This window comes from Alosa pseudoharengus, unplaced genomic scaffold (genome assembly GCF_046254945.1).
Source record: "Alosa pseudoharengus isolate Yale_2024_CS ecotype anadromous, Long Island Sound unplaced genomic scaffold, YU_APseudo_1.1 YU_APseudo_1.1_scf_1, whole genome shotgun sequence".
In the NCBI taxonomy this organism is placed as follows: domain Eukaryota; kingdom Metazoa; phylum Chordata; class Actinopteri; order Clupeiformes; family Clupeidae; genus Alosa; species Alosa pseudoharengus.
This window is the reverse complement of record NW_027468564.1, coordinates 26,120,519-26,138,837: the sequence shown is the minus strand read 5'-3', so window position 1 is coordinate 26,138,837 and position 18,319 is coordinate 26,120,519. Positions and strand designations below refer to the sequence as shown.

General features: G+C 41.4%; 1 protein-coding gene across 7 annotated transcripts; it reads left to right on the top strand.

Moving 5' to 3' along the window:
- The first annotated feature begins 10,636 nt into the window (after positions 1 to 10,636).
- On the top strand, positions 10,637 to 18,099 carry LOC143124086 (eukaryotic translation initiation factor 4 gamma 1-like). Of its 7 annotated transcripts, none has more exons than XM_076285397.1 (16): positions 10,637 to 10,734; positions 11,633 to 11,660; positions 11,697 to 11,971; positions 12,335 to 12,484; positions 12,656 to 12,892; positions 13,301 to 13,405; positions 13,662 to 13,871; positions 13,998 to 14,130; positions 14,618 to 14,649; positions 14,872 to 15,222; positions 15,710 to 15,853; positions 16,120 to 16,206; positions 16,769 to 16,999; positions 17,163 to 17,185; positions 17,295 to 17,413; positions 17,716 to 18,099. In XM_076285397.1, the coding sequence occupies exons 2-16, from the start codon at positions 11,648 to 11,650 to the stop codon at positions 17,868 to 17,870; spliced, it is 2,265 nt and encodes a 754-aa protein (XP_076141512.1). In that variant the 5' UTR covers positions 10,637 to 10,734; positions 11,633 to 11,647; the 3' UTR covers positions 17,871 to 18,099. The 7 variants fall into 7 exon arrangements, with proteins under 7 accessions (XP_076141512.1, XP_076141528.1, XP_076141497.1 ...); XM_076285405.1 differs by lacking the exon at positions 10,637 to 10,734 and adding an exon at positions 10,817 to 10,835; XM_076285413.1 differs by having other exon boundaries at positions 11,633 to 11,971; positions 13,998 to 14,085.
- The last annotated feature ends 220 nt before the right edge of the window (positions 18,100 to 18,319 follow it).

Genomic DNA, 18,319 nt, shown 5'->3' with positions numbered 1-18,319 from the left:
TGAATTGAAATTCTGTTATTGAAATTCACACCGCACCACAGATTTGGTCCCCCCCAATGTTGACATCATGGCTACGGCCTTGATATGCAGTAAAACAGGGCTCTTCAATTGGCGGCCCGCGGGCCGGAGGTCGTTTGTACTGGCCCTTTAAAAAAATGTAATCTCTATCAAGCGCATGAGCTGTTCTCCACTCTTGCATCTCTCGGCAACGGCAACGTTTTGTGGTTAAAGTGAATCGTAGACTACCGGTATATTATAACCAAATAAAGTAGCCTAAAGGAGATGACTTGCACCTCCGTTCACCAAATAAAGGCCGTGGTTGTGTTTCTACAATATGTTGGCAGAACTTGGCACAAAACGTAATTTCTGTCAGAAACCAAGTAGGCTAAACGTTTTCATTGTCATCGTGAACTATGACGATGCCCATGTTCAGTAGGCTATGTTTTTCATTTATTCAAGCAGTGACATTTGATTTAATGCATGGGGTAACGTGACATGCGTCAGAAAAAAGATGGGCCTGTCCCTCTCAAAACATGTTAAAATAGTGTGATTAGCAACCAGAAAAGAAAGAAAAACCCGGGGGAAGCACCCCCGGACCCCCGTGTTATTATTATTAGGCTATTATGACTGGCCTGTCCCCACTTCTAAAAAAAATCTAGAGGTCAAGGTCATCTCATTTAAATGGTGGGAACGTCAAATGTAACAAGTAGGCCTATAAGTCAGAAGAGCTACATATGCGACTGATTACACATTTAATTCACCTGAACAGTGTTTGAATCCTGTTTACTCACTGGAAATCTTGGACCTAGCAGTTACTGCACAAAGCACAGATTCCATTACTGTTATCACAGATTTCAATCCAGCCACCAACAACCGGCTAATGATGTTGTTATGCATGTTCAAAATACAACATTTGAACACCCAAATTGCTGCTGTTGTACTTAATTGTATCTACAGCTGTTAATGTGATTACTCATAGCCACATTTCTCCGGCCCCTCAGTTGTGATGCTTTTCATGAAGTGGCCCACATTACAAACTAATTGAATAGCCCTATTTAGTCAAAACACCATGTCATAACACCATTTCAAATTGAACATTGAAATTACTGAATCTCCCCTATCTGAGCAACAACCTGGCCGGGGTTCCTCTGTCACTTTAAAAATAAAATATTGATGTCATGAGCAGTGACATAGCACGACTCAAATCTCGAAGAAGACCAGTAGGCCTAGTATTCACTAGGTCTATAACTAGCCTATAACTAGCTAACACTAAAAAAATCAATTAACCACCATGTCCTTATTCAAGTTCACCTGCTAGGCTACTTTGAGCTGCCACACCACCGCTGTCTAATAAAGGGAGCGGCTGGGTTGCTTTTTCTGTCATCTGACAAAGTAGCAAATCGATTGCCATTATGAGTGAGAAAACGGTTGGAAACATTGTTTTGCATTCATGTTCTATCTCCACCACGTCAAGAAATGCATTTGTTGTCACTGACATCCTCGTGTTTTGCCATTTTCATTAATTTCAGCAAATCTTTATAGGAATGCTGGTTAAAAGCATGCATTCCCTTTCCTTAGTAGTAGTAACACAAATGTGCTATCGCAATATAGCTGAACTAGCTGGTTTGGTCGATTCCAACGTCCATTTAATAGGCTATACACATATAGCACTGTCCACTAAATGTGTACCAAAAAGTTTCTGGCATTTCTATGCCTTGAACTAAACCGATTACCTGGAAAAGACCTGACATTAATTAAGCTGGCTATATGCAACACAATTTATTTATATTCCCTTTGCATATGTTTGGGTAGACTTCAAACATTTTTGAATATGAACTTATTACAGTTCTGTCATTATTCTGTGTCCTTTACATTTATTTATAGGTATTATATTAATAGTCCAGTGATACCTCAAAATTAGGCTGTTGTCTGTTAGGCAATTTATTTTAGCCTGCTAACCCATATGCACAAAACATAATTTCTGAAATGATTTATTCATTTATAACATGAGATATGTCTCCATGTAGGGTAGTGTCAAATAGTGAAGTGATAGCAGGTAGATAATGTAGGCCTACATGTCAAATGAGCCACACAAATGAGGAGCGCTGCTTGTTCTGTCCCTCCCAAACTGCATTAAAATGGTGTATTTAGCAATCAGAATTTTAAAAAAAATTCCGGGGAGAAACTCCCGGACACCTGCCAATATAGTCCGCACCCCTCTCAGAAAATACTTACAACGTCCCTGTAGGAAGTTATTTATAATTTGGCCGGATTGTTTCACTTCCCTATCCCACAACTCCCACACTTTTAAAAAGCTTGATACGCCTCTGATGCCTGGTATTAGAAATAGAGCCAGATCAGACAAGACTTGGGGCCCAAAGGAAAACCCACAGCCCCTAAGATTATCAAACAGATTTGAATACCTCCGAGACATGAGAGAGGAACTTCACAGGGCACAGATTCCAAGAATGATGTGGACAGACAAAGAACAGCACAACTGGCACCAGTCCATCCCACAACCCTTGTTCTTGGGGACTCTGCTGTGAGACATATAGATGGGGAAAGGATGATTGTACGCTGTTTTCCAAATGCATCAGTGTCTGAGACAAAGACACTTGCAACAGACTTGCAGAAACGGTGTCAAAATAGAAAACAATTAAACACATCATTGTGCATGTAGGAGCAAATTACATTTACAATGAGCAGCTGTACTGTATGTCCGAGAAGATTTCAAGGAACTTTTTCTGTCCTATGAGCTTGGAATACAAATTTTCATCAGTGGTCCACTTCCAGCCAAGGGAAGCTTTGTTTTTACAAGACTTTTCAGTTTAAACACCTGGCTCGCAAAAACATGCTTTTCAGGTGGAATGAACTTCATTGACAATTTTAACCTTTTCTGGAATCGCAGAGAATATTTCAGACCAAGTAGCACAGAACTCAGTTGGATTGGAGCCAAAATCTTAACTATCGCCTCTCTCTGCACCACCCAGCATTTTTTCTGCCACCCTTGACCCGATGCTCTGATAAGCACTCAGTAGCCGTACAGACGGAACAAGACATCAAAAACTCGGCTAAACTAAAACACTCTGCACAAGCTGTAAGAGAGTCATGCCGAACCCCCCTGCTGTAGGGCCCACTGACAATCACCCTGTAGCCCCCACTGAAATAAAGACCTTGGAGGAACATACACAACCCGCTCAACAATGCCCAGCCACATCCACTGGAACAAATGTAATACAATTCTTTACTTTTTAAACTATTCTTTGACTATTACCCTTCTATGCTTTTATCAGCTATTGCTGTTTGCTTTTGTTTATGTAAAGCACATTGAATGACCTCTGTGTATGAAATGCGCTATATAAATAAAGTTGACTTGACTTTACTATTAATGAAGGCATCAAACATGGTTTTCATGCCTATGGGTGAATGTCTTGTTCAAGGTTGGTGTGGACATTTGTTTATTTGTACCATGTGATGTTTTGTTTATATAGCCATTTGTTTTAGTGTGTAACTTAGAGTTAGTGTGTTATTTAGAGTGTTTAACAACAAACTGAAAAAACAAGTGAAAAACCCTGTATATGTCAGTAGAGTCAGTGGTGTAGGTGAATGTATGGACACATTGAGTAAATGTTTGGTGCTCAGTATTGGGAAGGTTACTTTCAAAACGTATTCCGTTACAGAATACAGAATACATGCCCAAAAATTTAATTTGTAACGTATTCCGTTACGTTACTCAATCTGAGCAGGTGAACAGTCAGAGTTTAGCTGTCTGTGACTTTGTCTCTGCCCTCTGCACCTTATTTGGTCTGCACTTCCTGCATTTTTTCCCTCCATTTCTGCTCTCACCTAGGGCTCAGGTGAAGAAAGGGCACTTCCCAGGGGTACTTTTAAAATGATATACATTACAAACAATTTAAAATGCATGGGTAAAATCTCTGACGTATTGATTAATCAAAAACCCCTCACAGTCATGCAAATGTTTAATACTCAAAATATTTCCTAAACAAATCTATTCACAGAGATCCAACAGTCTGGCTATTATACATTCCCCACTTTCACATATAAGGGAAGGCAGTCTGTATATCATGCATAATTCATGAAGAGCTATTGGCAAAAAAACAAACTAGAATGACAAGACCAAGTTATTAAATAAAGAGCAGTGTTGGGGAGTAACAGAATACATGTACCGGCGTTACGTATTCAGAATACAAATTATAAGTAACTGTATTCCATTACAGTTACAATTTAAATAGTTGGTATTTAGAATACAGTTAGTTTATTCACTCTCTAAATAAATTAAGGCAACTCCATTCCCCAGAAGCTCCTGAAAGCAATCTATGATGAAATGGTTTCCATGTTTAAATCCAAGCCCCAATCTTGCACTAGCCTCACATTGCACCCGTCAAAACGCAGCCAGCGCGCATTATGGACGCGTCATCGGAGACCCTGAAATGACTGTTTGCACAGCAAATTAGGAGTAAAGTAAGTGAAGGTCCTGTTCCTCACTGATCGTGGTTCCTGATGTCTGTTCAAAGGATATTTTCCCAAGTATTAATAGCTCAGGCTACTTCGGCCAATCGGTACACAGTTTGCTAATCAATAAACAAAGCCTAGTTCACGTGTTGATTTAGACCTACAATAAAACCCATCTCTAAAATAGGCACTGCATTCTAAGTTTTTTATTCTAACTTAAAATAGCTTTATGGCTTACTTTTTTTTTTAATTAGATCTACATTTACATTTTAAAATGAATTATGGTGCAGCCTCTGAAGAATTATTCTTGCGAGTACCATATTTTAACGTGCGGTTTTTGATTGTCATTACGCGATCACGTTCATTTTGAGAGCACTGATATACAGTAGCCTATAGTGTTTACATTTGCAGGTCATTTGCGTTCCACCTGTCATATGCGCCCCTCACTTGTACTGGGTTGATGCCACCGAAAAATCTCACAGGCACACCTTAATTACAATTTCTGGCTACGCCCTTAAAGTAGCCTATTTTTTTCGTTTTAATTAGCCTAGTCGCCTGCTGTAGTCTTAGTGATCCCCTTGCTATTTTATAGTTGTATCAGTAGCTTAGTTGACTTTACATTCTCCTATGTGGGCCTAACACTTCAGCCATTTGGAACAGAAAAACACACCAGAATAGGCCTGTTTAGTAAGCAGGATTTGATGGCCGCATTCCTACACTTATAAAATGCAATTCAATGCGGAAGTAATCCAAGTATTCAGTCCGTAGGAGTCTTATTGCTGAGTGTGTTGTAACACACTCTGGAAATTCACAATTTCGTCGCCGTTTTAAAAAAAAAAAAAACATAGTCCAGTATTTCTTTCGAAATTGAAATGAAGTTGTATGGACTGGACTATGTTTTTTTTTTTTTAAAACGGCGACGAAATTGTTAATTTCCAGAGCGTGTTACACAGCAATAAGACTCCTACGGACTTTCCCCTGAAGGTGGTGGCAAAGATGGCAACATTTCCGGAAAGGTACTGGCTTGATGAAATTCATTCTGGACTCTCTATTCGACCACATAAAGACCTCGGGATACTTCGGTTTGGCTTTAGGGACCCTCTACTCACTACCACGTAAGTGTTATGTTGTTTGGAACTGTAGAAGAGGTATAAAAATAGCGTTTTGTAGCGGCGCAATTGAAATGCCCCGCTCACTTCCAGGCTACGAGTTGTGACTGAAAACGGTACAATCGAACTTTCTCAAAACACATCCGAATTACATAATTTTTATGTCAACTCAACGTATGTACCCCCAATCATCCGGAAATCGATCTAAAGTGCATTTTACTCCGGATAATTCCTTTAAGGGCAGCGATTTGGATGAAATAATTAATAAATGTGGCAACAGATATCATGTGTTCAATAACATCAGTGAAAACCACCAGGAGGTCACCAAATTACTGGAAATGGTACAAAATACTGAATTCTAGCCCTGCATCCTGCTGACCAACCATGTTACTACACTGCATAAGCTTAACTGCTAATCCATTGCACATATTTATATTTCACTTATATTACTGTCATCCATACCTCCTACTTAACTCTCTACACTATATTATATATCTTATACTATGTATGCACCACCTGCCTATACTGTGCATATCACATTGCACTTTTCTGCCTTTTTGCACGTCTGGTTAGACACAAACTGCATTTTGTTGTTTCTGTACTTGTGCTCTGCACAATGACAATAAAGTTGAATCTAATCTAATCTAAACTAATAACATGCCTCTGGCAATTACACCAGTGATGTGTGAGGAGGCTCGGAAAAGGGAAAGATGTGAAAACTAAAAAATCAAAAGAAAAAATGAAAGTAAACCATAAAAAAAAAACATGTGGTAATGACAGGCATTGCTAGCCTGGCCCTTACCGCCTGTGACTACGAATTCTCTTCGTCATACAGTCTGGAACAAAGTAATAAGAATCCGTCTCCGTAATGGGCGGATGCTTATTTCGAGGTTTAAAATCATTGGAGTTCCCTTAACCAATCAGCAACGTTTGGTAATGACGTATGCTGTGCGCCGGAGTTCAGGCTATTACGCTTACCACTTCCGCTTCAGGCTCTTACGCTTCCCACTTCTGCGCTCAGTAGTAAACAGACCGCTGGCTAGTATGTAGGCTACCTGACCGCCAGGGCAGTCTCTTCGTGGTGGATATATCCCTAACTTGCGCCAGCCACAGACCGAGAGTTGTATACCAAAAGCGTCATGTCACCGAGATTATATCAGCTCTTGTCACACGCCAGTTTTCCTCTTATCTCTTCTCGCCGCTTATCAGATGATTGTTGTTCTACGCAGCCCGGTGACTTCGTCGGAGCTACGGAGCTTTTACTTCGTCCTACACGGGCTGTTCAGACTACACTCTTGGATAAGTTGGATTGTACTGATGACCTACGTGTTATTTAACCTGGAGCTTGCTCAGTTAAACTAACAGTTGTTCGGCATAAAACAACGCAGCCTCACCTTGAGCCATGCTCCGTGACTGGCTAACGTTACTGTCCACAAGCACGGTAGCCTCGCCTGGAGCCCAGCTCAGCCACAGGCCTCTGTCAAACACAAACACGGAGTGGTTTACCTTGAGCCCAGCTCGGTAACCGCTAGTCCCAGTCAAGCACAATCACAGCAACCTTTCCTTGAGCCCCACTTGGTAACCGGCTAGCTCAAGTCAAGACACACAGCCTCGCCTTGAGCCCCGCTCGGTAGGCTAGTAGCTAACATTCCATTCCTTAAGTAGGCCGCATTGATTTTGTAAAGGTAATTTGAGAGTAGGGGGGAGAATAACGAGCAGCAAACGTTTATTTGAAAACATGAAAAGTAGTGATGCATGTAGTACACTTGTGCGTTTAGATTTAGTAATCACCATTTGATAAATCAAACTTTTTTTCCAAAGCCAGTTGGAAGGAGAGTTTTACGACGTCCTTGCCATTTAAAAAATTGACAAGACAAGCCTCTTGTTCCTGCTTTAATTGCGTGATGCCCTCGAGAGTTGAGACAACTTCGCGGATAGCTTCTAGCGTCTCTTCCTCCGTCGCCATTGTTGCTATAATGTTGAACTACAAGCTTCGCTGGACTACAACAAGCAACTCGGCAGGCAAGTTCCGCGTCATCACTCAACTGTTCGCTGATTGGCACGGTTGTACGCGAACCGCATACTGTCTGTTGGGCCAAACTACGTGCGAGGCTGAAATAAATTTTTTGGCCGGAAGTACGTAGGATGGTAACACCAGGCTAACAGTAGGAGTTAAGTCTTATAGAGACGAATGACCCATTAGACCAGCCTCAGACGAGTCCAGGAAATGACGTCAATTCCAGAAATAAGTATCTAATTTACTTTACTCTTTATGGAGAATACAGTGGGAAAAACGTGTTTTCTTTTACAGTTCATGGAAAAAATAGTCACATTAGGTAGAATCTTTTTATTATTATTCGTAATTCACATGTATTTATTAAATAATCGATCGCGACTGACTGTCCACGTGATCTGCCAGTCAGCTGGGAGGAGCTCGTGACTCATGCATAGGGACTCACGGCAGATATTGCGCGAAATGTTGGTTTATTTAAATGTTAGTATCGTTTAGATGTACTTCCTATTCATTAACATGAACATGATGACTGACTAAATAAATGACTACGATGTTTAAACTGTTGCACAGTATTTGTATACATATAAGGAAATCAGATTATGAGAATGTCTTCATGCACAATGTCATACCTCTCTTGGCCATGTGGGGTCCTTAGTCACTTACTCTTACCAGATTTCCAATCTGTGATGGCAATGCCTTAGCCTGGAGAGGGAGTTAAGTCATTTTCCGACGAATGACCGTCGCAGGAAGTTGCGTCTTAACAAAGGGACGCCAGACCCTCTTGTAACAGCTGTACTCGGTGATACTGCAGACTCGTAAAAGTAGTTAGAAAATAAGGCAGAAAAACGACAAGTTTCCTCATGCTGCTTCCTTATGTTGGAATATGCAAAAATGTACAAACAATCAAGAGGATGCTTTCTTGTATGTGATTTCTGCAACAGTGATACTGCAAACGTGTTGATTTTTTATGCTGTAGCCTAGTGTAAAGCATGTCACACTAGCCTAGCCTACAGAAAACTAATTGATGTGATATAACTTGTATGCCTACAATGGTTTATTAATATGCTTGTCTTAACACAGATACTTTATGTTAGGCCTACTTGTTGATTGTATATTTTCTAATATTTGTATTTTTATTATTTTCTTTATAGTGTATTGTGACCAGGCTGCAGAGTGATACTACACTATGAATAAAAATTGCACAATAAATACAAATTGATTGATTTATTGATTGGGTTCGATTGATTTGTTGATTGATTGGCTTACAGGTATAAAGCATCTAAGTTTTTCATCTTAATATTCAAATGTGTATTACCTATACTCAGACCTGCAAGGTAACCAGCGGCAGACAGAGTACACAGCTTCATTACTTGAGTAAAAGTACAGATACCCTTTGCTAAATTTTACTCAAGTACGAGTAAAAGTACAACAGTCAGATGTCTACTTAAGTAAAAGTACTGAAGTACTTGTTTTTAAAAGTACTTGAGTATCAAGAGTACAAGAGTAGCCTACATTTTCTAAATATTTCATTACTACTGCCACAGTGCTTACATTTATGTACAGAAACATACATGGAGTTATGAAAAATGTTAATGTTAATACCTTGGAGAATGTAAAATGAATTGGAAGTAAAATCAAGTCATTTTCATCTTTTTACCATGTTACCAGGGATGGGCAGTATTTCTAATACATGTATTTAAAATACGTATTTCAAATACAAAATACTATTTTGTAATTGAAACACTTGAAGCGAAAACTATCATTAACTTGTTCAGAAAATTGAAATAGTCTGGTGAGATGGGGCCACAGGTTGGCACATTCCCGGGATGGACCTGCTGCGTCTTCATCCATTGTTTCGTCCATGGCTTCGTCTCTTATCTAAATCTGACAATGGAGTTGACTTTGGCGGAAAGCTGAAGGTGATTGCTGATAGGCTGTCCCAATCAGTGGTGCCTGCACAATCAAATCACGTTTGAGAGGGAAACAACAAATTGAGGGTTTCCGAGATTTTTCTTTTCCTTTTTTTTTAAAAGTAGTAACGGGTACTCACGGTTATGGATAGAAATGTAGTGGAGTAAAGAGTACAATATTTGCCTCTCAAATGTACTTGAGTAAAGTCATGAGTACTCCCCAAAAATTATACTTGAGTAAAGTACAGATCCCTCAAAATTGTACTCAAGTAAATGTACTCCGTTACTGTCCGGCTCTGAAGGTAACTCACTCTAGTCCATTGTATATTCATACATACACACACACATACATACACACAGGTTCTATGTATCTTGGTCAAACAACTTGGGCTATTCACAAGAATGAGTTAGAATGCTAACTCTCCTCTAGGCCATGGAGAAATTTTGTCAAACATAAATGTTAACACATCACACAGTGAATAAAGCAGAATCGTTCTAAACATTCCACAATGTGCTCACGAAAGTTTCATGTGAAAAGGTTTCGCGTGCGCACACGAAACTTTCATGTGCTCACGTGAAACTTTCAAGTCATTAGTGTTTTGGCATCCAGGTTGCCAGCTCTGCCAGTCAGGGGGGAGGGGGCGGGGATACACAGCTATACAGTAATTTGAAAGTGATTGCAGTACCAGTTTTGGCCGCAATCTTACATACGGTTCCTTTAATTAAAAGATAGATAGATAGATAGATAGATAGATAGATAGATAGATAGATCAGGTTGCATTGGTTTATTCAATTTCACTTCACCAGAAAGGTCCCGCCCATTTCAGAGTACCCACCTTGACATAGCTTCCTGGTACCATATCGGTTGCAATATTTATGGCAAATTCAGGCCTAACATGTACAAGTGGGGATAAAATATTATTACCGGTAGTCCCTAAAGCAGGATTTATATTTCCATCACAACTCCTTGATCAGTCGTCTCTGGGATCACTCAAAGTTAATTTGTGCCTTGTTAAGCAGGTTTGGCCTCCATTAAGTGCATGGCTATATTAAATGGATCAATGGCTCCCCCTGAGTTGGACTGTAGAACTAGAAGTCGACTACAAAAAAAGCGTGCTACAATACAGACAAGTCACATTTCTTCTGTGGTCGTGCATATTCTGACTGCACACTATATGTCGAGTTTATGAAGTAGGCCTAACTGAAGACCAACAATGAAGAAATAGAAGTGAGTGTCAAGCGCCTTGCCTAACTCCGCCTTACGAGTGTCTGTCAGCGTTGAGACGCGTGTACGGGGAAGGGGAGGAACTGTTGTTTTGATGAATTAAGGTAGGAGGTAGGCTATAGAAAATTACTTTGGAAATATTTAAAACTTTAAATAATTGGTTGTAGTATTCGCTACGCTGTACTAAATGTACAAAGGATATATGGCCTCCATCAATTTATTTAGATCATCTATTTCTTTATTATGCATGTGTCGTCAAGAGCCGAATCGAGTAGCCGCGCTTACACCAACCCCTGTCCTATGTAGCGACAGGGACGTTGTTGCTGTTCAGTTCTTTCTCGATTTCCAAACATAACTCAAACATTAGTTAGTCAGTTAAGCAGCGCTAGTCTAGGCTACATCTGAAGTAAGTAGGCTAAATTAGCAAGTTAACAACACATGGTCTATATGTCAGATGCTATACAAACTCATTGTCTACCCGATAAGTATCGTTTCTTCGAAAGTGAAAGTAGCCCAGCATCAGCTTTTCCAGTCTGCCAATGACATAGCCTACATAGGACACGCACACAGCATATGACGTTAAATTACACGCACGGGGTGAAGGTTGACATTTTTTTTAAGTAAGACATTTTCTGCAAGAAAGACAAGGGGTCGAAATTCTTAAATGTGAATTGGTCTGGTTTTTGCCAGACCAACAGAAATAGGCCTTATAATCCATCTCTCTTCTCTTATTTTTCTATCAAAAATTAACTAATTCGACATATTTGTGATTGTCTCTTTTTCTTTTGTCTAAGCAGTTCAAGTATAATGTTTTGGCAACATTTTAAATATGGGCGATAATGTTCTATTGCCCTTTCCGTTGTTAAAATTAGTCTCTCTACCTGCCCTTCGCACACTCCAGTCCAGGTGTTCATAGATGGTCATGGCCGGTGCTTCACGTAGTGATGTTGTGCAGCTCAGGCGAGCTGCGAGGCCCTGGAAGCCGCGTCATCGCCGAGATGCGGAGGATGAGGGGACGGAACCGGAGGAGTGGCAGATGCAGGAGATTCTGAGTTGCTTTCGGAGTGGACTCAATAAACTCACGCCACCCAGGGTCCCAATGCTTCTGAGCCAGTTGGCACAGGTGCCAATCTACTCTGAGCGCCACCTTAGGGGCATGGTTGAGATGGTGCTCGAGAGAGCCGTCACAGAGCCAAAGTTTAGTGAGGCCTATGCCCACATCTGCCGCTGCCTTATGGGGGTGAGTGTGTGTGCCATATCACATTTTTCATCACACTTTTTTGCATCACATTGCCACAGATTTAAAAGAAACTTGGGAACTGGGGTGGGGTGAAGGGTAATGACTTTGTGTGTGTGTGTGTGTGTGTGTGTGTGTGTGTGTGTGTGTGTACCTTTGTTTCAGTACATTAGTTCATACTCAAGCAGGAAATGTCATAGTACTGCTCTATGGTTGTGTCTGAGTGTGTTTTCGAGAAAAGTGAGCAAAGGTTCAGGGAGACAATGTATAGTATGATCTTTAAAATGGCTGACACAAACCCAATGTCAAACATGACTGTTTCTGTGTGTCCTGTTTTCTGTGTGACTGTTTCTGTGTGCTCCTCAGCTGAAAGTGCCCATGGAACATGAACCTGGCCGGACGGTGAACTTCCGGAAACTTCTGCTAAACCGCTGCCAGGAAGAGTTTGAGAGGGGCTTGGATGTTGAGATCTTGGAAAAGAAGAAAATTGAGTTGAAAATCTATGCTTGCATTGGGGTGTGTTTTGTGTGTGTGTGTGAGAGAGACCGACAGACAGACAGTGTATGTACAGGCCTGTGTGTTTGTTCCTCAATTCTAGTCCACTTGTACCTTGCTTTTGGCTAACTTTACATTATTTCCCTTCTTCTGACCAGACATCCTCTCTTGTCTGACATCATTTCCTTCCAGATGGACCAGCAGAAGCGCCTGAAGGAGGAGCTGGAAGAAATTCAGGAGCAGGTCCAAAAGCGGTCTGTGGCCGTTGTGAAGTTCATCGGCGAGCTGTTTAGGGTGGAGATGGTGGCGGAGAGCATCATCCATGAGTGCATCACTAAGCTGCTGAAGAGGGGGACAGAGGAGAGTCTGGGGGACCTCTGCGTGTTGCTGTCTGTCACTGGCAAAGACCTGGACCATGAGACGACCACGGTCAGTGTGTGTGTGTGTGTGTGTGTGTGTGTGTGTGTATGTGTGTGTGTGTGTGTGTGCTTCTTTTGTGTGAGTTAATATACCTCCTCTCTATGAGTCTTTCTTCTTTTGTGTCCTCTATGTCTGTGCATGTGTTTGCGTGGGTCAGTTTACATGCATTTGTGTTGCAGTTTTTGACCCACTGTTCATGAAGTTGTATATACAGTAGATGCTTTTTTTTAGACCAGACTGTTTCTCTCTTTCTGTGTCTCTCTCTCTGTGTGTGTGTGTGTGTGTGTGTTACATACAGCTTATTATATTTTTTTCTAAATGAGTATTTCAAATTGGCAATAGTATTCTGGATGGTATGTTATCAATTAATAGAAATGTTGAACATGTTTTCTTAATCTGTTTACATTTCCTCTGCAGCCTTGCATGGATCTGTATTTCAACCAGATGGAGAAGATGGTAAAGGAAAGGCAAACTTCCAACAGGGTCCGTTTTATGCTGCAGGACGTGGTTGATCTGAGACAGGTAAGCACACACACAACCATTACTGCCAGAGCCCCTGTACACACAGAAAAGGATAAATGTGAACAAAATTGAAGTTAAGAAACACAATACACAATAATAATCACAAACATGTGTGGAATTTGGTCTCTATTTGGCCTTACTGGATGTCTCTCTCTTTCTCCCTCCCTCCCTCCCTCTCTCTCCCCCTCTCTTTCTCTCTCTGTCTCTCTCATCTCTCTCTCACCCTCTCTTTCTCTCTCTCCCTCTCTCTCTCCAGTCAAACTGGATTCCCAGACACAGTGATCCTGGTCCACTAACCACCGATGGGACACTACAGGAGCCTCCGCTGTCTAAGAAGAAGGGTCGTGGGAGGGCCAAGAAAGGACCCAAGGGCTCTGGGACCAGTGTGTGTGTGCTTGACCATCCAGTCCAGGCACCACAGGAGCACACAGAGCACACATCTCCCAACCTCGGCCAGATGCCTAAGGTGTGTGTGTGTGTGTGTGTGCATGCATATACAATGTATAATCTTGAAAACTCTTCTTTTGTGGTTTTAGCATGCCATATTTTTTATATTTTATTTTGATATATGTGTATGTGTGTCTGTGTGTAGCCTGGAACTCTGGATTTAATTACCCATCTGTTGGTGCTGGAAGAAGACAGCATCACTGGAGGATCAGGAGTCAAATCCAAAGAATCTGGTAAACCTTTGACAGAGAATGTGTCAAAGGTTTCCCAACTCAGCGGTTAGAAGCGTTCTTAAGGTTAGGGGTGTGAGGATTTACATGGGCAACTAGCATGCTAGCTCAGTTCGCCTCTGTTACATGTGCGCGCATCTGACTGACTAAGTGAAAGAACTTTCCGTTTGTACAGAATTATCTCCTGAAATGTAGTTTGGACTACATGTTAGCTGTGTCAGCATGTTACCTTTATATGGACCACATGTTAGCTGTATATGGACTACATGTTAGCTGTGTTAGCATGTTAGCTGTGTTAGCATGTTAGCTGTATATTATGGACTGCATGTTAGCTGTGTTTGCACGTTAGCTGTATATGGACTACATGTTAGTTGTGTTAGCATGTTGCTATATATGTCAGTATATCTGTATATATGTCAGTATATCTTCTAATCGCTGTCATGCTACAGGGCAACACTACACAGCAACATGTATCACAGCAAAAGCCTGCATGCTGAAGAGTGTGTGTTTGTGTATTTGTGTTTGTGTTCAACAGTGAAGAAAGGGTCAATCCCCGGGCAGAACCAGGTATTAGCCACAGATGTAGCACAAATTAACACAATGAATCATGCTAAGAGTAGAATATATATTCAGTGTATGTAATTACCTAATTGACTGTTGATAACCTTATCAAATAATGTGGTGGTGCTGAAATCTTGCCTTTAACTCCAATCGCAATATTGTCCCAACGTATTTCTCCTTGTTCTGTTTCAGAATATTGAAAGTTCCTCTCTTCATCTTTTGTCTTAGTTCCTGTCTCCATCATCACCACCGCCAGCAGCAACACCAGCAGCAGCAGCAGGAGCAGCAGGAGTGTGGAGTGTGTCCCCCCTGGAGGACGACCTGTCCTGCCCCGTGTGCTGTGACATCTACACCGACCCCGTGGTCCTGCCCTGCAGCCACAGTTTCTGCAGGCCGTGCCTGGAGCGGAGCTGGAGGGAGAAGTGCGTCCGGCAGGAGTGTCTCATCTGCAGGCAGAAGACCACCGTACACAACCCCACCCCCAACCTGGCCCTGAGGAACGTCTGTGAGGCCTACCTGAAGGAGAGGAGCGTTGGGACCCCGCTAACCGAATCTGACTTTAACACCGAGACGCATTTAGTAAGTTCTGTAGTAGGCTGACAGTGTAGATTTATGTGTAGTAGTAGTATTGATCACAATTTACTGTGCACATGTACTGACTGCATGCAGAATTAAAAATCTATGTAGTTGTTCAAAAGTATTTAGCTCAGTAAAGTGCAGCGATCCATCATCACCATAAGGTTTGGGGGTCCCATATGATCACTTCCATCAAGTAATTTTCTGGTGTTGAAATCTAAAATATTGCATCTTAGTGCCTTAGCTATATAGACACTCAAACTTGTCCTATACTCCTACCACAAATACATATTATATGTATATCTGTGTAAATACATTTGATTCTTCCTTTGATTGTCACATTTTGATTCTTGTTTTGCACACCTATTAGCCCTGATGTCCATATATGGTGTTTTGCACACCTATTAGCCCTGATGTCCATATATGGTGTTTTGCACACCTATTAGCCCTGATGTCCATATATGGTGTTTTGTGCGTCTCCTGCTGTTAGGTCCAGGCTTTATGCCCAGAGCACGGGGAGAAGCTCCAGTTCTACTGTCAGGACGAGGACCAGCTGGTGTGTGTGGAGTGTGTGACTCAGGAGCACAAGACGCACGCGGTCTGCTCCGCTAAGAAGGCCGCACATGAACGCAAGGTGAGACCGCTTTCCGGAATAGAAAGGAATGCAAAAATATGTGAAAATTTTTCTCTCTCTAAAATTAGAACACAGTATGATGTATGTCTGATGTATGTCTTGGTGTATCAGCAACAAACAGCATGTAGATTCCCTCTTTCTAAAAAATAACAAACTTAATTTGGACAAAGAAACATTTTAAGAGCAATGTTCTTTAATCGTATGACAGGTTTCCTTTTCAAAGATTAGATGTGAGTATTGTATATTTGTACTCTCTCTCTCCATAGGATGAGCTGAAATGTCTGATAAAATCACTGGAGGATGATGTGAAGAAAAATAAGACTTTAATTGAAGAAGTGATGGCACACATCAAGGTGAGTTCATGAAAACAATGCAGAATTGTTTAGTAAAATGGTAGAACGTGGGTGGATAATCTGCTGACTGACTGTAAAAGATCACCATTTGTCTCTCTTTACATAAACACATGATAGGAGACCGTGGCAGAATTTTTGAAAGTATGAAGATGCAGGCCTCAGTATCTTTGAACTTATTCCCGTACTGAGAACACACGATTAGAATTGATGTCTCGGCAGTTGTAGCAAAATAATCATATTATGCAGCAACAGGGTATTTTTTCACATTGTGTCAAACTCATTGCCCAGACTCCAATGCTGGAGGATCTTTTTTGTGCGGTCTGTGACAGGCCAATCATAATATACAGTAGCAGTGTATTTCTGGAGGGTCTTCATTGTGTGTATTGTGCAGTCTGTGACAGGCCAATCATATTATACAGTAGCAGTGTATTTCTGGATGGTCTTTATTGTGCGGTCTGTGAAAGGCCAACCATATTACACAGTGGCAGGGTAATGTTAAACTTACTGCCCAGACTCAGATGCTGGAGGGTCTTTATTGTGCGGTGGTTGTTGCCTGTTCCAGGCCCAGGCAGCACAGACGGAGACGCAGATAAAGGAGGAGTTTGAGAAGCTCCACCAGTTCCTGAGGCGAGAGGAGGAGGCGCGGATAGCAGCCCTGAGGGAGGAGGAGAGGGATAAGACTGCCAACCTGGAGGAGAAGATGGAGGCCATAGAGAGGGTGATCTCCTCCCTCTCTGAAAGGATGAAGCCCATTGAGAAGTTGATGGAGACGGATGAGGTGTCCTTCCTACAGGTAGGCATGTGTGGGGATGGGAGAAATACTGTATCAATTGAAAAAATGCATTCCAATACAAACAGTCTCCTTACATCATTAATGTAGGTACTCTAATGGCAACCAGTGTTGCACTAAAAAAGAGAATAACCTTTATTTATTTTATTTTCCTATTGTCCTGCAGAAATTTTCAGAATCAAAAGAAAGGTATAGTGTCTGTTTTACAAACAATATGTATCCAAATACCAGCTCATAGTATAGGTCATAACACCTGACCTCCCTCTCTCTCTCTATTTCTCTCTCTCGGTCTCTCTAGAACTCAGGAGGCCTTCCTGCATCCTCATCCAGGGTTCTGGATGCTGCTGGACGTGTCCAAGTATCTGGACAAGCTGAGCTACAGAGTCTGGGACAGAATGAAGGAGATGGTTGCACACAGTGAGTGGCTCAGTGAACCTTGTTAATGATGTATCAGTAGATGGATATGGTAGAAAGGAGCTCATAGTAAACAACAATATCAATGCATATAAATGGAAACACTATGTAGTATTCCTGCAGTAGCTGGTCCAAGTAGCTCCAAGATCATATGTTTAATACCCAGGAAAGACATTCACATGGAGCTGTAAAATCTGTACAATGGGGCGATATAATGGGCACATATCAATTCATCAGTCTTATACTGGATGGGCTGCATTCTCATATATTTCAAATGTTTGTATATTTTGTGTCCCTCCTTTAAGGTGCCGTCACGGTGGGTTCAGACACTCTGCAATTCCACCCAGTGATATCAGCTCCCGAGCACCTGGAATGCTTTGCAGCTGGTCTAGAAACTTCTGGAATATGGAATGCAGGAGGGGTCTTAGGACAAGCCAGAGTGGATCACAACAGTTTCTGACGGCAGAAGGGGTCACGTCCAGTTGCAGGCTAGAGATGGCTGATGATTGGTGATCAGAACAGAAAGACTGCACTTTTGGTTGGATGTATTTATTCAGTTCAAGAACATGGTCCCTGTGTTGCGCAACTCTAACATGTTTTACTGCTTTATTGTAAGATGGGAGAAAATATTGATTTTGTAATCAGTGCTGTATTACAAATGTTATATAAATCTTTAAATTAATCACAGACCGTTTGTGGAGTACAGATTCATTCATTCATTCATTCATTCATTCATTCCTAATACATGCAATTGTCATTTTAAGAGTTGAATGGACATCACAATGTATTCACATCAACATATACTAGACCAAATCATAATGTGAAATAAACATACGTGTTATTCTGCTATATTACCACTGGGTGGAGCAAGAGGAGTATGCACATTTGTAGGACTAACCAGCTGATTTA